Source organism: Channa argus, chromosome 9 (genome assembly GCF_033026475.1).
Source record: "Channa argus isolate prfri chromosome 9, Channa argus male v1.0, whole genome shotgun sequence".
Taxonomy (NCBI): Eukaryota; Metazoa; Chordata; class Actinopteri; order Anabantiformes; family Channidae; genus Channa; species Channa argus.
The window spans coordinates 24,674,147-24,700,836 of record NC_090205.1 but is presented as its reverse complement, the minus strand read 5'-3'; the positions used below and the strand labels follow the sequence as shown (position 1 = coordinate 24,700,836).

The 26,690-nt window shown below is 39.8% G+C and overlaps 2 protein-coding genes across 10 annotated transcripts; both read left to right on the top strand.

Moving 5' to 3' along the window:
- Positions 1 to 117: 117 nt before the first annotated feature.
- LOC137133643 (signal transducer and activator of transcription 4-like) lies at positions 118 to 17,056 on the top strand. Of its 7 annotated transcripts, none has more exons than XR_010915268.1 (25): positions 118 to 283; positions 409 to 537; positions 2,286 to 2,421; positions 6,017 to 6,115; positions 7,382 to 7,474; positions 7,574 to 7,652; positions 7,796 to 7,881; positions 8,047 to 8,198; positions 10,871 to 11,029; positions 11,268 to 11,360; positions 11,465 to 11,524; positions 11,664 to 11,684; positions 12,135 to 12,228; positions 12,313 to 12,357; positions 12,554 to 12,637; positions 12,723 to 12,821; positions 12,932 to 13,067; positions 13,229 to 13,281; positions 13,473 to 13,567; positions 13,904 to 14,040; positions 14,146 to 14,337; positions 14,436 to 14,481; positions 14,938 to 15,043; positions 15,382 to 15,438; positions 16,042 to 17,056. XR_010915268.1 is itself a non-coding variant. In XM_067517450.1 (25 exons), the coding sequence occupies exons 2-24, from the start codon at positions 410 to 412 to the stop codon at positions 15,382 to 15,384; spliced, it is 2,196 nt and encodes a 731-aa protein (XP_067373551.1). In that variant the 5' UTR covers positions 118 to 283; position 409; the 3' UTR covers positions 15,385 to 15,417; positions 16,042 to 17,056. The 7 variants fall into 7 exon arrangements, 6 of the variants coding, with proteins under 6 accessions (XP_067373551.1, XP_067373548.1, XP_067373547.1 ...); XM_067517450.1 differs by having other exon boundaries at positions 15,382 to 15,417; XM_067517448.1 differs by having other exon boundaries at positions 119 to 283; positions 15,382 to 15,422.
- An 812-nt stretch (positions 17,057 to 17,868) lies between these two features.
- LOC137133642 (signal transducer and activator of transcription 1-alpha/beta-like) lies at positions 17,869 to 26,660 on the top strand. Of its 3 annotated transcripts, XM_067517442.1 has the most exons (25): positions 17,869 to 18,019; positions 18,433 to 18,557; positions 19,271 to 19,415; positions 19,564 to 19,650; positions 19,928 to 20,005; positions 20,132 to 20,210; positions 20,290 to 20,375; positions 21,089 to 21,240; positions 21,386 to 21,538; positions 21,633 to 21,725; positions 21,874 to 21,933; positions 22,021 to 22,050; positions 22,155 to 22,245; positions 22,342 to 22,383; positions 23,191 to 23,274; positions 23,388 to 23,489; positions 23,686 to 23,821; positions 24,004 to 24,044; positions 24,132 to 24,208; positions 24,326 to 24,465; positions 24,572 to 24,751; positions 25,125 to 25,191; positions 25,310 to 25,373; positions 25,679 to 25,836; positions 25,903 to 26,660. In XM_067517442.1, the coding sequence occupies exons 2-24, from the start codon at positions 18,433 to 18,435 to the stop codon at positions 25,811 to 25,813; spliced, it is 2,247 nt and encodes a 748-aa protein (XP_067373543.1). In that variant the 5' UTR covers positions 17,869 to 18,019; the 3' UTR covers positions 25,814 to 25,836; positions 25,903 to 26,660. The 3 variants fall into 3 exon arrangements, with proteins under 3 accessions (XP_067373543.1, XP_067373544.1, XP_067373542.1); XM_067517443.1 differs by having other exon boundaries at positions 25,128 to 25,191; positions 25,679 to 26,660; XM_067517441.1 differs by having other exon boundaries at positions 25,679 to 26,660.
- The last annotated feature ends 30 nt before the right edge of the window (positions 26,661 to 26,690 follow it).

Here is a 26,690-nt window from a genome sequence, read left to right as displayed (position 1 = left end):
CCCTTTCTCCTTTCACTTCACACATTGTTATACGTATTGTTTATGTGCGTGCTAGGGACTGGATGGGCTGGTTTCTGAAGCCAGGGCGCAGACCGTAAAGGAGGGCGCTTCCTGAACTAAGAAGCGCGTTTAAGAAACGAAACTCAAAGAGGGAAACAAGTGCACATGGTGACGGATCCTGACGGAAAAGCAGCGCAGCAACGTCTCATGTGATAAGCAGGAGAGAAAAACGCGCTTATCTACCAAACGGAGGTTTAAAAAAAGGAAATCCAATATCCAACAGGTGACAGAATACTAATAAGAAGTTCCTGCGTTGTCCTTTTTTTTTTTTTTTCTTTTTTGTATGGTCACTTACTGGCCGGTGTGATAACAGGGGTGTTTTGTGGTGTGTGTGTGCGCGTCCTGCAGCATGAGTCAGTGGAAGCAGATTCAGCAGCTGGAGATCAGACTGCTCGAACATGTCGACTATCTGTATGACGATAACTTCCCCATGGACATCCGACAGAGTCTAGCCAGCTGGATCGAGTCTCAGGACTGGTGAGTGAAAGTGTGTTTGTTGGTGTGTGTGTGTGTGTGGTGGTGGTTGTCCTAAGTGTAAGAAACTTTATTTTCTCGTTATATAAAAGGCCAGTTTTCTTTTCAGCTTAAAAGACCAAAAAAACATTCAGGTAGAAACACAGCAACTGTTATCTTTTTTGCAATTTGGGTGAACTGAACCTTTAAATTACATTAAATCTTTTCAGCAAAAATTAAATCTGAATCAGTCGGGATCTAAATTTATAGCAACACATATACAAGAAAATTGTTAATAATGATGACACTGTTTGGAATATCCTGGTTTTCTGCATAAATTACTCACGAAATGTGACCTGATTTTCACCAAAGTCACAAATATCAACCAACGCAATATTTCTAAACTGAACAAAGAAATAGTTGTGGTCTGTTTTGCCTTTATGGAAAACCTCCATTAAACACAAAGGTATGGTGGAAAAAGTAATGGCAACACTATAGGCTTCTGATGTCACTGAGCGTCAACTGGAGCGATTTATTAAAAAAAAACAGTGAGAAGAGATGTGGTTTAGACGTTCCTTGACTAATAAAACCTCTCCAGCATCAGCTGATGTGAGCCATGCCTTGTGAAAAACATCTCAGAAGACCTACGATCAAGAGGTGTTCATTTGCATGTGGCTCGAAATCTCTCAGTCAACCGTTAGACACATTGTCAATAATTGGAGATGATTTGTGGGCAAATTAAATGAAGGTGGAATTGTTTGAGAAGAACACACAGCACTACACAAATGAAAACATACCGTATGAGAGCATCATAATTTGGGGCTGCAGGTCTAATCCTCAACTACAGGAAGTGCTTGCTTGAGTTTATTGGGGCCAAAGGAAGTTTAACCAGTTATTAAAACTTTATTGTCATTACATTTTCCACCACCGTTTTGTGTGTTAAAATGGTTTGTTCATAATTTTTTTTTTTATCAGCTTAGCAATATTGTGTTTGTTGAGATTTGTGACTTTGGTGAAGATCAGATCACATTTCATGACCATTGTTATGCAGAAAACCAGGAAATTGTAGTGTCATCACTTTCTTTTGCAACTGCATGTACATGTTTTCATTCAACAGGTGAGGAGTCAGTGTAGCCCAGACACACAGCTGAGAAGGAAGTCAAGAAGGAAACACTAATCAATTTTAGTGATCTTACACTAGTTAGTATTTTTATATTAACAGTCTGATGCTGATGTATATTGTCATTTGAGCCATCGTAGACAATTACCATCTCTGAAGTTCCCCTTTTGATTTTTTCTTATATTAGTGTTTCATATTATTGTTTTGGTTTTACAGCCCACAGCCGCTTGTTTCCTGCAGATAGGTAGTGATTAGCCACAAAAGTCAGTAATAGTGTTCTTTACCTGTCCATCACCAGACAGCAGACAAAGTTCACCACTGAACATTGTTGGAGAATGTGGCAACTACAGAGTCGGATATTTGCCTCATTAATTGGAGATTAAATCCAAGCTATTAGTAAACTGAATATTGGACTGACAGATTGACAGATGCAAGATGTTGCTCCGTGTCTGCTAAATGTCTAAAGAGGCAACATCCATCACAATGTTCCTGTTATTCTCGGTTTCACGAGAGGAAGCAGCAATATGTAAATCTGTGCTTTTGAAGTTCAAATTAAAATGTGATGTGCCAATACACAAGATTAATCGAATGAGGTCTCTTTCCTTTTGCTTCACGAGTTTCACTGGCGATCTCCTAAACGGTGTCTTTTCAGGGACGTGGCGGCCAATGATGAGTCGATGTCGGCGGTGATGTTCACAAACCTGCTGTCTCAGTTGGAGAAGGTGCGCTCACAGGAGCAGAACTTCCTACAACGGCACAACATGAAAATCATACAACAACAACTACAGGTGTGTCACCCTGTGTTCAGGTTCTAGTTATATCGGCTTCAGAACAGGGCTTTATTCTTTGCTTGTTTTGCTGTGCCATACCACCCCCCACCCCCCTTTCTCTCTCTCTCTCTCTTCCTCTTTTCTGCATTGCATTAATGAACCAAAATTAAAAGGTAACTGTAATACTAAAGAGATAAACTGAGGGTGACACGTGCATGTCAACAGCAGGAACTCAGTGCTGCAGTGCAAGCAGCAGTGAAGCCATAGTGAAAGTGGCATAAATGAGGGCAGTCTGCTGCTAGTAGCAGTTCACCACTGCTGATAAATAATAATGATTGATGAAGATAACAGAAGTTAACAACTAGTATATTATTCTCATTGTGTGGCCCCAAGCAACTGCTGATATTGCCTATAGCCCTGCTCTCTCTGTTTCTCAATCTCTGTCTCTCTATTTATCTGAAGTGGTGTCACTTCAGATGAAGGATGCTGCAGCCTTACTGTGTAGAAACACACGGTTTCCTCCTATAGACCAAAGACCTGCGTTTTAGGTTAATTGGTGTCACTAAATTGTCTGTAGGTGTGAATGTACGTGTTAATGTCTCTCATTGTGGGTCTCTCTGACTTGGCTCTGAGATAGACTGGAGACCTGCCTCTAACACAATGATGCTGGGAAAGTGTCCAGTCCCCCAGACCCTAAACAGTATAAGCAGTTGCATGGAGGGATGGATGGATGATGCATGGATATTAGGCTTTATACTTACTATAATGTTATTTGTTTTGATTTAATGTGCCTTTGCACATTGCAGAATATGTGTTTTACCGTCCAGTTTTTAATACTTTTTGTTCTGGTCTCTATATGTTTTAACATGAGCGATCCTCGAAAGCATTTGCAGTATTTTCTTCGTTGTAATGTGCACCGTATGAAAAAGCACTTTGTCTGCAACAAAGAGTAAACAAAGGAAGTGAGAAGCTGTGGCAAAGGTAACATCATGTTTTGTTTATATATCTGTGCAAGTAAAGAAGAATCTTTATTAGGTTTATATAGATTATTAATGCGGAGAAATAAGATCCAAATGAAAATTTTTAGGCTTCATGGGGAAGAAAATTCAATCGTTTTATTTTGACATATCTGTGGTAAGGAGAAGTAGGTTTGTGGTCTGTGTGTAGTGGGGTTGAGAGGGAAGTAAAATAAATTGGCTGTACTTTCAAATCGGGAGTCCGTGTAATTGGCTGCTAAGTTTGTGCAGTTTTTTTTCTCTTGACTGAGAAGTTGCTGTTTTTGCTGTTGAGTGTCTTAAATGTCAAACGAAGTGCGTAAAGGCCATCCAGGTCCTCCACCGGCAGAAGTAACAACGGTCTGTCACACCGAGTGACGCATTTACTGCCTGACACAAAGACAATTAACGGTTTCCTGTTCTGCACAAGTACAGTAGTTAAACGTTTCTTTAATGTAGCTGTGATGTAATGATTTTGGCAAAGTAATCTCTCAGTGAACTGACGAGCGTGCAGAACTTGGGACTCCTGGAGCAGCACAGGATGTTTGGTTGAGGTCAAAGCTTGCTGATGTTACGAGCCTCAGCACATATTTTATTCTGGAAAAAGACATTTACCTTTGCAGAACAAACGCGTGAGGCTCATACCACTGTTTCCTGTGTCTCAGTGTGTGTGTGCGCATGTGATAATGAAGTCAACACTTCTCAGAGGAAGCAGTTACTTGTGTTGCTGTGATGTGTGAATGGAGTTTGTATAACCTGTTTAGAAAACACAGAGGGTATTTAAGCCGTTCATCTGTGAATCTCTCTCCCATTTGTTCTGATTGATCTTCAATTTATCTCTGGGTTTTTATGAGTAATTCAAAAATATCATCTCACTGTTGGTCTGACTGACAAGTGAACACGGAGATTCGTGTCGCATAAATAAATATAAATATAAATAAAGTTGAATTGAATTGAATTGAATAAACACCCCAGCAGCAGAAAACAAGCACCAAAGACGAGAATTATGTGAGCAAAAAACGATTCTAGCCTAAGATTAGTGTTTAGTTGCCAGAGTTGTTTCTGTTATGAAAGTGACTGTGTAGGTGTTTGTTGGTTCATCCTCAGTCATCATTCTAGCAATGAATGCTGATGCAACTTAGTCACACCTGGAGGAGAGAGTAAAAGTTTCCTCTTACCACAAAAGAGTTTCTCTGTACTCTTCTAGGTGGGTTTTTGAGTCGGCTCATGAGCGAAGCAAGTGTCTTTATGTAAATCTTGTCTGGAACATGAGAATCATGTGGTGATACAGAGCCAGACGTGGAGGCAGAGGTGCGGGTAGGGGGAAAGTTTGTGGCTGATTTATATTTTAGATGTGCTGAAGGAATTTAAGCGATTTGGGTCACAACAAAAATCCCATACAGTGAGATGTCACCGCATAATTGATCCCGATCATTTGTACTGACAGAACAGTTTTTGCATATTCACAGATCACAGAGCTCTAAGTAGCTATCAGTCTGAAAATGTCATGGTGATGTCATCAGGTTATCTTGTCTTACAAACTGTGAGCTGTGGGGGTTGTGTAAAGTCCACTGCTTTAAAAAAAAACTCTTATTTTCAACCTCTATCAGTTATTAGGATGATTATTAGCTACAAAACTACCACGTGCAATTTCCACTACTGCAGTAAGCGGGACTCAATAGCAGCTCCCCGACTCCCTGCTCTGCTCTGCTTTGCTTTACCCACGACTTCATGTAGTCCTTAATTCTGCAAAAGTTACAAATAAAGCAGAAGTAGTTGAAATTCTCAGATTGGTTAGAAAGACAGGCCTCATTCGAGATCTTTGAGAATCAGATATTTCTGCAGTGCTGGCTATGAGTCAGTGTCACAGGAGGCTTTCACAGAACAACTCCACTTTATGACAACATTTTTCTAGTCATAGAAATTTAGAAAAAAGTTATTTAGCTATTTTTGAAACATTACAAACTCAACAAAATCTTTTATCGATTTATCGATTCATTTGATCTCCTACAGTATGTGTGAGATACTCCAGCATCCATCTTTACAATAGGCTGTAATTGATTCTAGCAAAAAATTCTATTACTTTTTAAAACAATCATTCCTAAATTCAGGTAACTGCAAATTACATAATTATTTCCTTTATGCTACGTAGTCCGTTATAAATGAGGATCACACCCTCTAAATGATAGTGATGTTTGTTAATGTTACACGCTATAAAACCCTTTTAGATAAACTGGCTATTCTCTCAGTGAGCGCACACACCTACATGACTACATGCAGTGTGTTTGAACTCGGTGGGACTGCTGAAAGCGGCTTTGATTCTTTGCCAAAGTCAAGTATATCCTCATTCCTTTGCTCATTCAATCTGTAAAGAACTTCCAGTAAAAATCTGTTGTCTCTAGCAACACCTATGATGACGGCTCTCCTTGGTTCTGGGCTTGGTATTTCTGGTTGGAAAGAAAAACTGCCACTGAACCAAACCCTGCTGTTATGACAATGTCCAGCGCACAGTGTTTTAGATTTCTTATATTTTTATTTCTTATATATATATTGCACAGGTGTTTTGTAAACTGGAGTGTGTGTTTGTGTGTGTGTGTGTTTGTGTTTTGATCCCACAGGTGAAATACTCAAGCAACCCTGCTGTCATGGCCAGAGTTATCTCCACCTGTCTCAGGGAAGAGCGGCGTATCCTCTCCAGCGCCTGCACGCAGGAACAGGTTTGTCACACCAGGCCCCTTTGTGGGAAAGTCCCTCAGGTTCCTTCATAATAACTGCTGCTGGTAAATGAGAGCTGCTACCAGGAAGACCGTAATGTCATCTACACCCACCACAGTTCACTCAATTCCCAAGAAATTGTGTGGAATGGCAAAATACTTTCACTCCTGGCCTTTACAGTAATCATATGTGGTGCAATCATAAACAATATTACAGAACTGTACTTTTGTGGGAGTGTTGTTGAGAGGCGGCAGCAAACCTGGTGTACAAAACAATTACTAATAAATGCACAATGATGAAGTCAAAGACGGTTTGATAATGAATAATAAAGGTTTTCCAACTCTAAAATATTTACACTTAAAGCAGCTATGTTTAATATTCTTGAAGAAATGAAGTCCAGAAAATTATAGCTTAGCTCTGCAGATCCCCTCAGTTCTACTTAACTTCTTTAGCATCTTTTGGCTCATTGGTTCTATGGCCTGCAACCAGCTACCTACACTACCTGATCAGCACCACTCACCAAATCATCAAATCATCAAGTGATTACTGTCATGTGCTCAGCAAAGTAAAATATGTTTCCCTGTACAATGAAATTCTTCCTTTGCTTTCCAAATTGAATGCCAGAAACAAGCAGTTTAAAAAAAGTATAAACTAGATAATAAATGATAGTAATAGAAATATGGAATATGTACGAATGTTTGTGCAAAGTAATTTTGCAATAATTACTTATGTGCAACACACATGAGCAGCGGTCTTGCAGCTGTAGTAGTAACTACTAAGTGGAAATTGTGAGACATGCAAATTAAATGAAAGCACATGACAATGGTAAATCAGTTCCAGAAACAATACACAACAACAACAAGTGTGATACTAATTGTATCTGGTGAACAAGCTGGATCATTGGCAGCTAATGTACCAGATGTTTTACTCAGAAGTACATGTAGGCAGAAGCCAAAAACTACCCTAAATGAACTGGTATGTTAGATAACAATTACAAAAAGACAAAAATCTTATTCTTTCATAGGCAGAGCTCTGCTGCAGGTAAAAACAGTCTCATTGATCTATTAGTATTGCCAGTTAATATTTGGTTAAAACTCCATTGTTGGGTCTAAAGTAGTGATAAGCTCCTAATTAGTAAATGTATACAACGTCAAACTTAATGCTGTGTATTGGTTATCAAATTATGTTGATTTATATCTTTCAAAAAAAACAATAGATTCATAGAAATGGGATGATGATGAAGGGATGATGAAAATCTTTCCATACAGGGCCCACTGGAGAAATCACTGCAGAATTCTGTGGCATTTGAGAGGCAAAAGAACATGGACAACAGAGTTGGTATCATCAGGGGCAATGTGCAGGTAAACGCACAGATGGCTCATGGAATATAAAAAAAAAAAAATGTTAAAACATTTTATCCTATAGAATGGATTTTAAAAACTGTGACTTTCTGGGTTTAGCTGATGGACCAAGCTGTGAAATACATTGAGGACATGCAGGATGACTTTGATTTTTGCTACAAGACCCTACAGTCTCGGGGTGAGCCATGTTCAAAGATGTTCGTACAAGCTGGGAAAAAGAAACACCAAATGCTTTAAAACTGTTTGATTCCTTACTGTTGCAAAAAATCTTGATCACTTATGAATGCTACTGAAAAGGACATATTTGTGTTTTGGTGTCAGAATCGACAGATCGCAACTCTGAGATGATGAAACAGGAAGTAACAAGACTACAGGAAATGCTTAACAGACTCGACTTTAAAAGGAAGGTATGCATCTTCTCACACATGAAGGGTGAGGGAGTCTTACGAAATGTCTCCCCAATATAAAAGTGACAAATATGCCACTCAAACGTTTCTAAATTAAAAGAGTCATTACATTGTGTTATTCTCGGTTTACGAACCATCAAGACAAGTTGTTCATACCGTTGTTAGGAGATCCTGTCAAAGATGGATGTTGTGATCAAGGAGATTGACGACCTGATGAGCTCTCAGCTCAACCCCGAGCTGCAGGACTGGAAGCGGAGGCAGCAAATCGCTGCTATCGGGGGTCCTCTGCTCACTGGCCTGGACCAGCTGCAGAGCTGGTAATGAGCCTGAGTGTGTACTGACTCTATTATGTTGTAACAGTTTAGGAATAAACTTGCAAATTCAACAGATGAACACAGTGTATTTTTGAAGTGGTTCCTCCAAATTCAACAAAAAATGCAACTTTAACGACCACTGCAGTACTTCTTCGGTGATTATCAGAGCACCGTGTGATGCAAAGTCAGACACCAGCTTCTGGCATCATTCCTGGGGAATCTCAATAACAATATTCTTGGGTTTGTATGCTGCCTTCTTCAAATCTCACAAACGATTTCCTATGGGGTTCGAGTTAGATTATTTTGATGGCCACTTGAGTATCTTCCAGGACTTCTTCCTTAGACAAGTCTTAGTGGACTTTAAGATATGCTTGGGATCATTGTCCTGTTGGAAGGTCCATTGATGCCTAAGGTCCAGCTTCCTCACAGACATCATAATGTTCTCTTCTAGCATGTCCTGATACTGAAATGAATCCATTCTGACTTCCACACACTGCAGGTTTGCAGACCCAGAGGAGGCAATGCAGCCACAGAGCATCACAAGTCTCCATCATGCTTCAGTGTTGACTTGGTGTTCTTTTCATTTTCCTTCGTCCAGACATACTGCTGATCTGCAGGCCCCGAAAAGTACATGTTTTATTTAATTGCTCCCCAGAATAGAATTCCAAAACTTCAGTGGCTTCTTTATATGTTTTTGACCATATTTGAACATACTTTTCTTGCCCGTTGGGATGTTAGCAGTATACTAGTTGGAGTTCTGGCAGTTTGCATGCACCTTACTGTGCAAACTGAAACCTCAATGGCAAACCAAGTCTTGCTGCAAGTTATTTTTAAGTTCTTTTGACTCACCAGTATTTCTAACATGCTGTCAAACATTCTAACACTCAACAAACCTCTAGCCAGGTGAGGAAGTTGGTGTGTTCTATCTCAAACACACCTGGTGCAACTAATGAAGCCCTTGAATAAGGTTTGCTTGAGACAAAACCTGGTTTTCTGAGAGATTCAATTGGGGGGGGGTTGAATTATTTTGAGACTTCAGTAGTTGTTAAAAGTTGCATCTTGTGTTGAATTTGGAGGAACTGCTCATAAAACAAGTTGTTTTGAGCTATTTAAATTGTTCCTGTTTTATTTGTTTATTGCTCAAAGTTTGTACATTTTGCCAAAACACTGAAATTGTAATGTGGATTTCATTTACTTCAGTTTATTTATGTAGCGCAGAGTCATCTCAAGGCACTTTACATAGTAGGGACAAGACCTGAAAGAATCTTTGAGAAAACCCATAGAAAATCAGCCTTTAACAAGCTCTAGGTATCAGTGGTGAGGAAAAACTCCCTTTACCAGAACAAACCTCCAACAGAACCAGGCTCAGGGTAGGCGGCCGACTGGGGTGAGTGCGGAGAAAGCAAAGAGAAGCAACTGAAAGCAACAAACATGATATAATCAGGAAGGTGATGATCCACTTCCAGGTGCCCCCACCAGCACCAGATATTGTCTGGGACACACAGCAAGACAGAGAGAGAGAGAGAGAGAGAGAGAGAGAGAGAGAGACACAACCTGAATGCTCATGTGGAAAAAAAAAAACAAATAGTTTTATTGATGTATGGAAACCTACACTGTACCTACTTTTCTAATTAAGTAAATTAATTGAGGTTGAAACCAACTTTCCAGCCAGAAATAAATGAGTTTTAAGATTTTAAAATCTCTACAGATCAGACAGCCTGATGTCACCTGGGAGGTTATTCCAGAGGAAAGGGGAATGATGGGAAAGGATCTGTAGCCAGTTGCCTTTTTCTTAAAGCCAGGGCTCCTGGCTGTCCCAAGCAAAGAGTAGCAGATGGTAATATGAGGTTTAAGGGGATCAGACCAGTTTTCAGGGTTTGGTAGGTCATTAGAAGCACCTTAAAGTCTGATCTGACATGGATAGGGAGCCAATGAAGGGAGGCTAATTACAATTGGTGTTATGTGGTTGAAGTTTCTGAAATGAGTTCTAGCTGCAGCATTCTGGCCCATTTAAAGACTTCTAATAGTAGCTCAGGGGACAAGATTACAATCTAAATGACACAAAGGCATGAATTAATATATGCATCTACCATGGACAGAGAAGATTAGGTTTGTGGTGTAGGTTAAAGACGGTGGTCTTGTTGGTATTTTTATTGTGCTGTTCAGAGGGGAGGGTAGGATCATATGTGACACCAAGAAATGTTATTGTGCATAATAGTGTTTGAGTATTGCATCATATAGACAGACGGAGATGCTTAGAACATGGAAGCTCATGTTGCGCCTTCTCAGTTCAGCAAGAGATGTTTCTCTGGGAGGAACCTCTCTCAAGCACCCTGCACCACTTTTTGTCCCTCCCTGACCCTAAAGTTAAGGACATTTCACTGTTTTTTTTAGGCAGCAATATCAGTCAGTCTACCACTTCAGTCCAGACTGAACCACTTAGCATTTAGCATAAAGCAATGTTGTAAGGTCATTAGGTCAACAGGGCCATTAGCAGAGCTGTTACTGATACCAGAGCCAGTGTTACTCAGATGCATCTACCTCATTGAATATTTGATTATGTCTAAAAGCTGCATCAAACGCTGCTCTGAATCTTATGTCTGTTTTCTGCCAGTGGGGACTTACCTCAATGACTCAATGAAATCTTCCTCCTCCTCCCACCTGTCCCCTCTCAGGTTTACTCTGACAGCCCAGAGTCTCTTCCAGATCAAGCGTCAGCTCGACAAACTGGGGGAGCTGGTTGTGAAGGTCACCTATGAGAGTGACCCCATCCCACTGCAAAAGCCTCAGATGGAGGAGAGAGTTAAATACCTCATCTATCACCTCATCAAGAGGTACTACAAACACAGCACAATGCAGCACAAGACATGTGTATGTAGAGGACTGAGAACCTAAATGAGTTACTTGACTTCTTCCTGTATGTGCGGCATGTTACACAATAGAGAAAGGTGCTAAATATGGGTTGAACACCAGCAACGGTGGCTTGAACGGCCTCTCACAGGGATGTGCTGCTACATGCAATCAATACGGTGAAAACGGAGTAAAGAACATTGGGTGTGGTTTGTTTTTCAGCTCATTTGTGGTGGAGAAGCAGCCTTGCATGCCCACACATCCACAGAAACCCCTCATCATTAAGACCGGTGTACAGTTCACCACCAAAGTCAGGTATCGTTATATAACCCGATGCCTTTCTAGCACTTCCTTTCTGTTATGTCAATGCTTTTTCAGTTTGTTGGGTGGTGAGTAAAACGTGCATTTTCACCCTTCAGACTCCTGGTTAAACTCCCAGAAGTGGATTATCAGCTGAAAGTGAAAACAACCTTTGACAAGTGAGATTTTATTTATATAAAAAAAAAATGAAATGTGCTGCCACTTTGTCGTTCCATCTCTCGTGTAAAAAGTCAGCGAATGAAAATGTCAGAGCACTGATCTTTATTTCCGTGTGTGTTTGTTTGTGTGCATCTCTAGGGACCTCCCCGCGGGTAGAGTGTGAGTACAGTCAACCTCGACACAGGACATAGTGCTGGTGTTTAAATTTAGTGGAGATGAAAGCGGTGTAGGACTGTGTTAGCACGGTTGAAGAACAGGAGCCAACAATATACTACAGCAGATTGACGACATGCACTTTCATTCTGCTGTCTGTACTGTGCATCTTTCTAAAACACCTCTTTTATGATGGAAAAAAAGTTTTTTTTTTTGTTTTGTTTAAATCACATTTGCATAAACATGGTTGTTGAGTTTCATTTAGTAACAACACGATACATTTTTGTCCTAATAAAGTAGCGATAATCTGAAGATTTCAGCAGTTCTAGTTGTATAATCTAAAAAACTTCCCACTTCCTTCAATGAATTATGTTTATCTACTGTTCAGTTTCAACTGAGATTTGTCAAACCCGTGCAGCCTTTTCTTTGTTTGATCTTCTTCCTACTTCTCCTCAGAAGTCGTCAGTTTTTCATCCTGACCAACAACACTAAAGTTATGGACATTGAGGACTATTCCAGTGGCTGCCTCTCAGTGGAGTTTAGACACTTGGTAAGATAAACCCTTCACTGTCTGATTCATTTGATGCTTATGTGTCATTGACACTGAGTATTTATCGCAGTATTTATCTTATAGCAGCTGAAAGAGAAGAAATATATCAATGGCACAAAGGGGAATGAGGTAAGAAATGCAGATGAATTGATCACAATGTGCCTCTGCTGAATGTAAGTGTTTATGTAAAGCTTCATTGTGTTTAAAAAAAAAAAAAAGATAAATCAAATTGCAGTGTTTTTCAAATGAGAGTCTGGTTATCCTCCGGCCATTATTGTCTGAAGGATGAGCTCTAGACTGGACCTGCTGTCTGTGTGTTTTGCAGGGTCTGCTCTCTGTGACAGAGGAACTTCATTCTCTCAGTTTTGAGGCTTGTTTCACAGTCCAGGGCCTCACCATCGATCTAGAGGTTAGAAACAGTGAAGGTTGTACTCGACGTGCGGCTTTTGGGTGTTGGATGAAACGGGCTCATTGTGTCATGTGAATTTTCGCAGACGTGCTCTCTGCCACTGGTGGTCATTTCCAATGTGAGCCAGCTGCCTGGGGGCTGGGCTTCAGTCATGTGGTATAACCTACTCACGGATGAGCCGAGGGTGAGACAACGGACTTTGACAAGACGTGAACTTGAGTGTAAAAGCACCACACACTGTACACACCAGCTGCTAGTTTATCTTTCAAGCTTCCTGCTCCCCTTCATTCTTAGAACCTGGCATTCTTTGGAAACCCACCTCGGGCCAGCTGGAGCCAGCTCTCCGAAGTCCTCAGCTGGCAGTTCTCCACCTTAGCTGGTCGGGGCCTCAACAAGGAGCAGCTCACCATGCTGGGAGAAAAGCTCCTCGGTGTGTTTACCCTTAAATGAGGGAATGTATTGACTTGTGAAGCGTTTCCTTCATTAAGGTGCTGCAATAGCTCCTTCAGCTGCAGACAACAGCCAACGGGCTTTGTGCTGGGTTAGGGACACGGCAATGCCACTTATGTTATTCACTTTATGCTTCTGTAGGTCAGCATGTCTCCTGTAGTGACTGTCAAGTGTCCTGGTCTAAGTTCTGTAAGGTAAGTAATAAATGATTTGACCACACGCTGCACCACATTGTTTCATCTCCACTATGTTTGTGCCATCTAGTGGCAAAGGGGAAAACATGCTCTATGTCCCAGGCTGTGCTGTCGGACCTGGACAGACTTTTTATTCCATTAATTCCATTATAGTAGATTACACAAAATGAGTGTGTCATTTCTTCTTCAAGGAGAATATTCCAGGAAAGCCTTTCAGTTTCTGGATGTGGCTGGACTCCATTCTGGAGCTCATCAAGAAGCACTTGCTGCCAGTCTGGAATGAGAAGTAAGGCTCTTGCTTAGTCACAGATTCAGAAGATTCTGACCAGACATGAGATCAGTTCCAACAACACTTTTTATGCATTGTTTCTCCAAGACAGAACCCTTAAATACACTTACTTCCTGTCAAAAAAGACACTGTTGTCCTTTCGGGAGCTGTCTGTTCTGAGTATATTTTCATGGATTTCATTTAGAGTCTTTTCTGGTGCGTAGCATAAAATGTGGCATACAGTGCACACTAAGACTCATAGAGCTGAACTGTTTATCATTAACATAAAAGTGTAGAGCAAAGATCATAGATTGTTGTTGTTTGTTTGTTTTTTTACTTGCACCACCCATGTAGCTATATCATGGGTTTTGTGAGTAAAGAGATGGAGCGCACTCTGCTGAAGGATAGAGAGCCAGGCACCTTCCTGCTACGCTTCAGTGAGAGCCACCTGGGAGGAATCACATTTACCTGGGTGGAGCACGGTGAAAATGGTGAGGTGTCAATTGGAAACCATAAAAATACAAAAATGTACTAAACTGCTCACTTTCACATGCACTTTTGAAGGTCAGTTTGCCAATAGTGCCTTTTTCTAACAGGTGACGTGAAGTTCAACTCTGTGGAGCCTTACACTAAAAACCGGCTCAGCGCTCTCCCATTCGCTGACATCATACGAGACTACAAAGTGATTTCAGACGGGGTCGTCCCAGAGAACCCGCTCAAGTTCCTCTACCCTGACATCCCCAAAGACGAAGCCTTCGGACGGCTTTACAACAGCCAGCCCAGCAAAGGTGAGAGTGTGCAAAACAGCTCCTGTAGCGCTAATGTTTTTACTGTAGATGTTGAATCTTGGTTGAATGACTAGATTTTCTCTGTGCTACATTTGCAGTCCATCCATACATACCATCTACCCTGATCCCCATCTCGGAGCTGCGGTGAGTTCACCTGTAGACTACGTGAGAGCTTTACTCGGCTCACTTTGAATAAAAGAGTTTGTTTAGCACATTTTTAATTACTGGATCAAAGTCGGGGAATAAATGGTGATTAGTGCGCATATGTAGAGCTAGAAAGGAATCAGTAAATGCTACACGACATTTGAATCATCACACAAGCTTGAGTAGATGTGTGAAATCATCAGACTAGTGTAACTGAGCATCAGCTGACGCCCATAGCTTTCATAGAGAATGCGAAGTTACATCATGCTGTGTTAACTGTTGGGGAATTACAGCGCCATCTAGTGAAGTATGTGTTCGTACAGTAGTTCACCTGCATACTTTCTGTTTGGAGAAAATGTTGATTACATCGCTCACGTTACGTGGTGAAGGGATGAAGGTAAGGTGACACTGGGTAGTCACTTCTTTTGTTATGTCTCGCTTTCCCTGTTACTGCAGTTCTAGTTCGAGCACCACACCCCTGTCCTGCCAGTCTCCTGAGCCCCCCATGACGCCCGGGGAATTCGACATGCTCAACGAGCACCTGTGCTTTGACATTGACACGGTGAGTTTGCATCATTTGTTATTTGGTGGATATTGTGTTTTTTAAATAAATCCCAGAAAAAAGCCCAAACTAATGCACTGATCCTATACACTGGTGTTGTCGTGAAAACCTTATGTATATCTTGTTCCTCCTTATCATTGAGCTTCATTGTTGCCCAAAAAATGATTAAAAACACCACATTGAACAACACTGCTACACTGAACAACATGCTCCTTTACTGTATTACCGTGAACACACACAATTAATGCAATACACACTGTCTTGCTGCTGTTATATTCACTTCTGCACCAAATCTGTAAATGGTCCCAAACAACTGCACTGTTTTTTTTCTGTTTCAGTGAGAAAACCTACATTGTCAAGCTGTTTTGGTTCTGGTCTGGTACTGACTTAAATCTGTAAAAACCTTTTTAAATGTTTTTAAGACTCACTGCTAAAGACTTTGCAAGTGATGAATTAAGATATTGTTGGTTTTTGGTTTTTCATTTGACAATTAGAAAAATCTGAATTACAAACTTTGCTAGAATTATTACATTAGAACAACACCAGCCTTACGCTTGTGTGCATATGTGTCTCTCTTTCTGCCATCAGCATTTCACTGTGTCATAAAAGAATGTTTTTCTGGTCAAACTGGATTCCTTACTTGTTTTCTCATTTTTTTAATATTCATGATAATTCTTGAAACAAATGTTGATGGCAGTCAAAATAGCTTAAGTAAAAAGAGAAGAAAACCATTGTACAATAGAGATGAACCTTATTATCCTATTAGAAAACAAATTACCAGACAGCAAACACTAAAATGATGCATAATAGTAGAACTTCGGTTGCATTTAGTGTTTGTGCTTTATTTAAACATGTTACAGTGCTTCTAGATTAGCAGTAGCAACAGTTGTGTGTGAGCCATAGGTTACTCAAATGTTTTTAGGAAACTGAGCTGCTAATGTATCTTTTTATGTTCGATATGTTCTTCTGCTGATTTTCTTCTGTTTTTTGCTTTGCAGATGAATTCTCCATATTCAGAGTAGAGTGAGAGGAAAATAAATGCGTCCTAACAGCAGCTCCATACCAGCCACCACGAAACAAACCACTGTTTTAAATGACCTCTTTTATTTGCCATACCACATACATGAATCCTGTTATTGTCTGTTGCTGTTGTTTTTTTTATTACTAATTCAGAAATGTTGGTGCCAGTTTTGCTCTAAATTTAAGACTTTTCACGCATATATTTTAACTACTGAATGATGTTCTAAAAAGATTGTATTGTATATAAAACATTTTTGTTTATTTTGAAGTGTATATTTTTGGCTTGTTATTTTATTTCATGTTATCATAGAGTGACTAATGCATACATATTTCTTATTTTATGCATTAGTGACCCCTTTCTGTTTTGCCAAATGGTTTCTTGTTCGTTTCAGTGTTTTGATTCAACCTGTGTTACACGTGTTACACATACTCTCCTCATAACAATTCATTATTAAGGTCACCTTTTGGGGAAATGGCGAGATCTACACGGTACGTTTTTAGAGCAGCTGGCATTTACAGATCTTATATTTGAAAGCAAACCGGAAGTAGCTTGTCTACAGCTAACTGTCGCTACTTTTACACAAGGTACTTCCTTGTTTCACGTGATTCTCGGAGAGTCTAACGTGGGCGGATGTTTTTAATTATGAGTATTAACAAACAGGTTAATCGGGCTTATATTTCCTTGTACCCTGAAAACGTAAAAGGAAACACCCGTATAAAAACAAGTGCGCATAACAACAACCAAAATGATCTGAAAGCAGATCTGCGTCATAAAATGCAAACACGATCCAAATGTTTATTGTGTTTTGTGTGTTAGAAACATGCAAGTTAATGTGGTGATGAAATATTCTTGTTATGTGTGAATGAGTGACCACAAACAGAACATAACCTAAAGCTCTGTCACACTTTTTTAAATGTGTTTCACACGCCTTGCTTGCCCTGCCACTCAACCTCGCACCTTTTGCACAAGGCCTGGAACCTTTCTTTGTCTTTTTTTTAAAAAAAGTATAGTAGTTAAATGTGCGCAAATTTCCCTGTGAAAATTACTGATAAAACAAAGGCAATATAACTTGTTTTTGAGTATTTAAGGTGCTAACAGGCTGTTAAGCAAAGCTAAACCTGCTCGTTGCTGACTACGTTTCTCATCTAACAAAAGTTGAACAAAAATTTTGGGACACGGTTCCCAAAATGTCAAAAAGTATTCAGGTTTCATATGTGGTGCCAAACAATTAAATGATTCTGCATGTTTAGCCCAACTAGCATCCTGTGTATCAGTGTATGTTTGGTAAATAATAATAAAAAAAATATGTTACATCTTTCAGATTTGTCTGCTTGTCCAAACCAAAACAATGTTTTAAAAGGGCTCAGATACTTTGGAGTTGGTGATAATTTCCTGTGGGATTCAGTTTGACTAAGAATAGAAATACATAAATCCAATAATTTATTGATTTATTTTTGAAGTGGCCTATAAGTATATGCTCTAATATAAAAAGTATATAAAGAGTATTTCACTCAGACTCTCGTTTCTCTAAGCATCAGTTATTGAGGAAAGTATTTGATAACATGAATCCAAATGTGTTCCACGTGCCTCATAAAAAGGTTTCTGCAAAAGTACTGTTGTTTAAATGTACTCCCACCTGCGTACTTCAAAATATGAGTTAGTGCTGCTTTCAACGTGACTAATGTGACACACAGCTTTAATTGTCTGAAGGCGGAAGTTACTAATGTGTAACCACGATCTAACTTGACGCGGAGCAGGGGCACAGTTTCTCGAGAATCACGAGGCCTTAGTGGGCGTGTCCACCTATAAAAGCCCCCCCCCGACTCTCTCCATCCTTTCATTCAGTCTGTGCAGTTGACTTTTGGATCCATATTTAGTTTAGCTGTCTGTCTGTCTGCCTGCTCCTTTTTCCCTGACGTGGTGCTACAGCAAATACAAACACCAGCAACCACAAGGTGAGTCGCTGATGTTATAGAAGCTGTAAAACTGGAACTTTTGTTGTGGGAACGTTTCCTGAATGTGTCGAGCGGAATGTCAGTGGAGAGTCGGCTGATGACAGCGAGTTCGCCCGAGGCTGGAAAAGTGTAACGACGTTTGTCATAATAAACACCAAGTCGATTTAACTCCCTTTGTTTTGAAGCAGCAGCACGGTAAAAAATGCACTTCGAGGTTTCTAGTGAAGGCTTCTCTCCCTGTGTGTGTGTGTGTGTGTGTGTGTGTGTGTGTGTGTGTGTGTGTGTGTGTGTGTGTACGTTACAGTCATGCTGTGTGTGAGAGTTACATTACTTTCTTCAAGGTCTAATCCTGTGAATGTATTCTGAGAGCTCCCGTCCGGGCCGCAGCCTCACTGTCTTTGGGCTTATTGCAGATGGCCCAGTGGCAGGAACTGTTGAGGCTGAACTTACTCCAGGGCCACCTGAGTCACCTGTACGAGACTAAGTTCCCCCGACACATCCGCCACACTCTGTGCTTCTACATAGAGAGCCAGGACTGGTAAGTGAGACTTAATGATGAGCTGGATGACGAGGGGTTTAGCACGGACACGTTAGTGTTCACGGTGCCCAGACAGTGTATTTATTTTACTACATAAAGGTAATAATAACACACTATCCTACTACTGGAGTGCATTACACTATTTTGGCCAGTCTATTTAAAATGAATGAGATGGACACAGCTATGTCTGTTTGTAGGTTGTTGTGAGAACATTGGTTGGGCTCAGTGTTTACCACCGACCTTAACCTGAACCCTGTCCTACCTTTAACTCTAAGAGCAAGTCCTAACCCATAGAAAGCTCTTCTAAGTTGTGAGGATTGTTCTCACAAGTTGAAACAAAATGCACACACACACACACACACACACCTCTCTTTGCAAGGACACTTGACAACATGGAGGAGCAGCCAAAATATTGTGACTCCCACTGTGTATCAAACTGAAACAGTGTTCAATCTGTACAGTGTACACGCCTACAGTATAATTACTGCATACTTATAATACCAGGTACACTAAGGCCGGACTTTTTTCCATAACCTAAATCTAATTGGCCTGTTTCCGTAGTTTAAGGAAGTGGATAGGGAGTTTCTGCTGTTTTCATTGTTTTGGTTTTTTGTTTGTTTTGGAGACGTTGCTTACAAAATCTCCAGATACAGTGGCTTTGTAAAAAGATGCAGTGCCTTCACCAATGTCCATTTTCTCTTACTCTGTGTTAGGGACTTGGCAGCTGTGGATCCAAAAAAAGCAGCGGCTTGTTTTCATGAGATCCTCGTGTATTTGGAAGAACAGTGGAACCGTTCCATCCAGGAGGGCAAAATTCTCGAGGCACCTGATTTTTTAGGCATTAAAGAATACTTAGTGGTACGTAAGACCTGCTGCCAACTGGACTAAAAATATCCAGTGGGAGATGCTGTTTGTTTCTGGGAACATCTTCAGCTGTACTGTGCTTATTAATAATATTTCAAGCATAGACATTCTCTTTATTTAATTGTTGGCTTTTTCCACTCAGAACAACTTTCAAAATGAACCAAAGAACCTGGCCATAATCCTGTCTGAATGCCTACTGGAGGAAAAGAAAACCCTGGCTTCAAACCAGGTGGGATAATTATATCGGTCATCCAAAGAAACTTTGTACAGAAGATCCGTTTGATCGAGTGATACACATACTACAATGAGTCGTCCTGATTATATGTTCTATTATGTCAAAGCATTTTCTATCATGTCGTGTTTTGGATGCTGCACATTCAGCTGAACACAATGTAATGTACAGTTACTTAGGTTCCGCACAATGTCAGCATAGGCTGTAAGTCACGCATGCATGATCACGTGCATGATCGAGGCAAAAGAATGAAGGAGTTGTGTGTTTTTGTCAGGCTTGTGGCCGTCCAGCTGTGGATGAAAAGAGCCAATTGCTGCACAGCAGCATCAGTGAGCTGAAAAGACAGACTATGGTAAACTCACCTGGACTCCAACCTATTTGTTTTCTCGCTACACAGTTGTTTCTTGTTTGTATTTAATCTGACAATCATCCCGTTAAAACCATTCTTTACTATTTCTATTTGTGAACACTAATGCAGGATGTCAAGAAGGAGATGAAGTCCCTGGAGGTACTGTATGAAAACCTTGACTATATACAAAAGACCTTCCAAAGCAAAGGTATGTAATAATTAAAGAGACACATGATGCCTTTGTTGTGGGTTAATTTACTGAAAATGCTCTCATTTGCCATCACCAGTGCAGCAATACGCTGGATGGGCCGAGTCCAGTGCTGTGAATGAGGAATGTCTTAAGCAGTGCAGCTTTATCATGCAAACAAAGCAGGTACTGTAGATGCATCTTAGAGTTGTTGCTGTCGCAGCATAAACTGCTGAAAGTCTTTTTATGTTTTGAGTATAGGTTTTTATTTGAAGCATTTTTAAAGTAGATGTTGTCATGGAGATCCATTTAAGATCCGTGAATATCATTTCAAACACAAAATGTCATTGTTTGATTTGATTTTTTTTTTTTTTTATTACTCTTTTTTTCAATGCCAGCAAAACGTTTTAAAACAGTTAAGACAGGAGCATGTTTACCACTGTGTTCCATCACCTTTTCTTTCAACAACCCTGTGTAAGTGGGAAAAGAAGATTGCTTTCATATTAAAAGCTTTGCCTCTAGTGGATTTTAGCTGCTCAACATTTCAATTGAATATACATTATTTTAACCTCATCCCCTCTTACTTTTGTAGTTTCCAATTAACGCCAACTAGGTGTTTTTTTTTTTTTTAAACATGTTGCTGTTATCAAATGCAAAAGGAGCAAACCATAATTGCAACCAAAATAACAGATGATTTGCAAATCATTGCATTCTTTATTCATATTTTACATACAGTCCCAACCTTTCTGGAAATACAGTTGGTCTTTTTTTCATAATCAAATACTCAATATAATGCCTCTAAGCCACTGTAATATCTACATTCTTAGTATTCTCATGGTTTAAGCTGGTGAATTAGATAGATACTTATTGTTTTCTGTGTGTTTTTTGTGCTTTTGCAGCTGGTGTTGCGTCAGATCGGGAAGATTCTAAAGACGGCAGAGCAGATTGTGGCAATTCTCACTGATGTGGAGCTCCCGGATTGGAAGCTCAGGCAGCAGATGGCCTGCATTGGATGCCCACTTGCCACATCTCTGGACCACCTCCAGGAGTGGTGAGGACTTACGATTCCCACTACAGTGGCCTTTTTATTTTTCATGTGGAGGAAAATACATTATGTGGTTATGGAATCCACCCTGACTGTCAGTTGGACAGTTTAACGTGACTGTATGTGTGCCTGCTTGTTCTTCTATATACAGGTTCACAACTATGGCACAAGTGCTACTACAGGTACGACAACAGCTGCAGAAATTGCAAGACCAGAACAAGAAATACGGCAGCACTGATGGCTCCACCCTCCCTGTGGAAACAGACATGTTCGCAGAGTCTTTGCTTAAAAAACTTCTTGCAAAGTAAGATTCGGCTTTAGGATTCTTCGATGTTGTATACAGCACCTACACACACTTTCATATCGTTGACATGTTTTGTTGTGGTTGTGCATTACAGTGCTCTAGTGGTTGAGAAACAACCGGTCATGTCAAGTTTAAGTCAACGACCTCTAATTCTGAAGACCGGGGTGCGGTTCACGGCCACAGTGAGGTACGAGTGGTGCACTTCTTACGGGATAGTTCTGCATGCTGTTCCACAAACCATCATATTTTCTTTTCTTTCTTTTTTTTTTATTTACCGTAAAAACTGTAATTTATTATTTTTTTTTTAATCAATATCTGTTTTCTTCTTTTCTCAGGTTTTTAGCAAATGTCCCTGAATTCAAGGACCTGCTTAAAGTCAAACCTGCATTTGACAAGTAAGTCACAGCAAAAGCTTTGGTTTGGAGCCTGTGACCAAAAGCTCACATGTTTTTATTATTTTTTTTGTTCTCCTTAAAATTCAGGGATGTTGAAGAAGCCAGCCAAGTGAATGGGTAAGTCAATCCTGCAGTACGCACAACTATACGAAAATCTGAAATGTAAAGCTGGTGAATTATTCAAATTTACTTTAGACCCATGTTGGTTTTTGATATTGTAGGTTTCGGCGATTTGATTTCATACGTGATGAAAGTAAGGTGTTGGATGTGGACACGCCTAGCGGAGGCTTGGTGGCAGAATTTGCACACATGGTACGAAACTCATCAAGCTAAAATTGTTGGAAAGCTGAACGTGGGTTAGAGCAAATTGTACAGAATAAAATGACTGTCTTTTTTTCTCCCCCCCAGTCAATCAAGGAAACCAAAGCAAAAAACAAAAGCTCAAATGAGGTAAGAGTAGAAGTTTATATAACTACTCCTTGGTAGATGTTCATTTGACGGGTCATTACCGTCCTCTGTTTCTCATTCATTTACATTAAAAGTACTGCCTGTAACATAACCGATCACGTTAGGACACATATTTATCAGTGAGCTGCTTCAGTGTGTCATTTTGGTCACCTATGCATGATTATAGCCGAATTCAGCAACTCTCAGTGATTCTGCACTGAACAACAGCACATTCAGCCTCCCACATAATGATGAAGGAATTATAAAAATGTTAATTGCAATATTTGAGGCATTGTTGCATTTATGAATCTAAACCGAAATCCCCTATATTCAACAAAGCTACACATAACCCAAGTACATAAGGTGGGGGCCTCCATGTTTGGCTGCGAGGGGGCTTTTTAAGTTTGTGTTACAGAACTGATCTTAAATAGACAAAGCTTTGATTTTGTCCTTATATCATCAGCATGGTGCCTTTTTATTTTGACCTTTTTCTGTATAATTGTTTACACAGATTCTCTGTATAGACAGATTATTATATTATAATATTTGATTATATTGTCTTATTATAATTGATGGATCATTGTGTACTCTAAACTCCCAATTGGTTAACAAGAGACTAATGTTACCTACTTTACACACTCCTTCCTTATCCTAACCTGTAATTACGAGGTCCTATTTTATTTGTTCATTATAATTTATATCATTAATCTGCAGTTGTCAGATAAATGCAGAGGAGTAAAGGTGCAAGGATCTCAATGTAGACTGTGTAACTTGGGTAAATATAAACCATGTCTCTCCATCCTTCAACAGAATTGTGTGGGAGTCACTGAAGAGCTGCACATCATTAAGTTTGTGATGGGGTTTCAGTACACAGAATTGAAGTTTAACATCGAGGTGAGTGAACAGGACAAATTAGATCTGAACTTCAGTGAAGCAACTCATTAGTTAACTGCTGCCAAACTATAAATACTGGTGGATGGTCTCTGGATTGGTCTCTTGTGGTTCAGGTCAGCTCCCTGCCTGTGGTTGTCATCTCCAGTACAAATCAGGTCTCCAGTGCCTGGGCCGCTATCATGTGGTCCAACATGTTGTCCACCAGTGAGCCAAAGGTAAAGCCATCCCACCTCAACACACTACAGTCACAATATTAACATCAGTTAGCCTTCACCTTTATATTTTACTTTTTAATTCTTCTTAATGTCCTAAATAAATTCATATGTGCATAATTCTAGTCTTAACACCATTGTCACGTCACAAACCTTTTGTGTGGCTTATGAATTTTGTTTTGCACATGTTATTCTGCAGAACCTGTTGTTGTTTGCCAATCCTCCCCCAAGCACCTGGCAGCAGCTATCACAGGTCCTAAGCTGGCAGTTTTTGTCCGTTGGCCAGCGAGGACTTGATGAAAACCAGCTCTCCATGCTAAGGGCCAAAATTGTGGGTGAGTGGCGTTGAACTGTGCCAGGTTAATGTTAACTTGCAAAAGGGAGTTTACCATAACAAACAGAAGTTGAGTATTGTTTTTAATTTTTAATTAAGAAACTTATTTAGCAGAATTCAAAAGCTAATGTTAGGTTATATGTCTTTATTTAATGTAACTGAATTTGAACTGTTTCTTCACAGATGATCCTAATGGCTTCATCCACTGGAGCACGTTTTTCAAGGTGAGCGCTGAGCAATATTCTTGGCACACTGTAGTTTTCACCATCAGTACAGCCCGTAGGACCATATGTTGCTTTTCTCTCTACCAGAGCGAAAGTGCCTGGATGTGGATTGATGGAATCCTGGATTTGATCAAAAAACATCTGGTGGATCTTTGGCGTGATGGGTAAGACACTTCTTTAATCGTCATTCTAAGATGTCATTGTGTGTATGATGCAATAATTACTGTACTTCCGAATGAACTACACTCATATTGCATATGTGTGTGTGTGTGTGTTTTCAGCCACATCATGGGGTTTGTGGACAGGAAGAGAACAAAGATCTTGTTGCAGGAAAAACAGACGGGGACCTTTCTGCTTCGCTTTAGTGAGAGCAGCAAAGATGGAGCCATCACCTTCAGTTGGGTGGAACATTGTAACGGTGGTATGTTTCGCTACATGAACGTATATTTGGGCCAAACCTGTTCAAATTGGGATTGTAACTATGCAGGTTTTCTGAGGACACACTAATATCTGTGCTTCCCCCGCAGAGACCCATGTGCACGCAGTGGAGCCCTACACCAAGAAGGAGCTGCTGGTCATGCCTCTGCCAGATATCCTTTACCTCTACAGTCTGAGAGCCCATAGGAGCATGTCCACCAACCCTCTGCTCTATCTTTACCCAGACATCCCCAAAGACCAGGCCTTTGGACGCTACTACACAAATTCTGGTATTTTCTCTTGCTTGACCTTTTACGAATCTGAAATATTTAAGTGCAACAATAGGAAATTATTATTTCAAGATTATTTCTTTTTTTTATTATCCTCCTCCTCCTACTATTACTAAGACTACCAACTTTAAATTCCAAGTTAAATATTATTATTCTCTCACTTTTGATATAATCTTTCAGAAAAAATAAAAATATATTACTAGCATTGAATGTGCTGCTTTAAAGCTCCTGCTCACCTTGTAACTATTTATGATTTACAGTGTTAATGTCAGGCCATCTTACAAAAAAGAGTTTCCACTTTACAGTATGTGATATGTTTGTTGAAACATATCTGTAATGACATCTAATCTTTTATTATTTTTATTTTTTTTAGCAGAAGTGCCCATTCCTCAAAAGGATGTCAGCGGATACATAAACAAGAAGCTTGTTCCTTTCTCAATGTAAATGAGACAACAACAAACTACAAAACAAAAATTAAACCCTAAAGACTAAAATCTTTGATAATTATCTTCGGTTCCATATTGTATCTGAAACATTTACTGTATTTTTTTCCTACAGGTATCCTACACCACCTAACTCTCCGTCTATAGAGAGTAACATGGAGCCTGACTCAGACATAAAAGTGAGTTTTATATTTTACAAATAATTTCCCTGCAGTCCACTTAAAGTTGCACGCATTGATATTTTTGGCCACTTGGGGACAGCAAAGACGGCTGCCAACACAACATGAAGCTGGAAGAAGCTTATTCACCCATCAAGGAGCAATCTGACCAACATTTACATACTCATGTAATTTTAATAACCGCTTTAACAATGTCCCAGTTTTAGTTATTCCAGATTTATCAAGAATTTGTTTTGGATTTACTGCATTTGCACGACACCTTTACACGTAATTAAATTTTATAAATGCTTTTGGTTTGCTTGCAGATGAAGGATGATTCAGAACTGATCGAGGAACTATTATCTGATATCCATAGCTTACCTGGCTCCTCTGGCTTCTGGTCAAACTGGGAAGAGGAAATACAAAGTCTGGCCGTCTGGTGTGATGCCAGTAACTCCTGAAAATAAGGAGGAGGACAGGCCATTGTGTTAAGAGTTTTGCAGGTTTTTGTACAGCAAAAGAAACAAAGGGATCAGTGAATAAAATCCCTCTAAATGCATTAATTGTATAAAGATAAAAGCAGTGTAGAGGTATTTAAACAGTTTGCATTTGTTGCACTTGTTTTTGTTTTTTTTAAACCCTTTTGTCTCAGGTATATTGAGTAGTAGGGAAAACTTCTGTAGAAATGTGTACTTCGGTAGTTTTACTTTTTTTTTATTATTATTTTTGTCCTTTCAGCTTATCCCCTGAGTTCAGTGTCGCCACAGCGCAATATTGTCCGCATGTTGATTTGGTACAGTTTTTACGCCAGATGCCCTTCCTGACGCAACCCTCCCCAATGTCTACCGGGCTTGGACCGGCACTGCACAGCTGGGGAGGGGAATGGGCTGTTAGGGGTTCAGTGTCTTGTTACTTTTAAATATACATATTTGAATGAATTCCAAAGCCAGAAGAATTAACAGCTGCATTTTTATCAATACCAGGCCTCTAATTATAATTGTAGTTAGGACAAAAACAATGAGTCACATGTTGTTGGCAGTTGTCTGGGTAAAGCTACATGAGTCTCCTCAAATATACAGCATATCACAAGTTCCCAGGGCTAAAAAAATAAAAGATATTTTAAAAAATCAACATACTATTAGGAAGAAATAATTCAGCAGGAAGTCAGAGGCACAGCACATTGTATCCACTGAAACATTTATTCTTCTGTATTGTAATTCCAGTAAGATGGTTTACCTCATTAGTCAAATGCACAACAACTCATAAGTATTATAGGAATAGGTTGAATCTAAGTGTCTTGCAATAATGTTCTTTTCTTAAAAAGCCAATTAATAATTT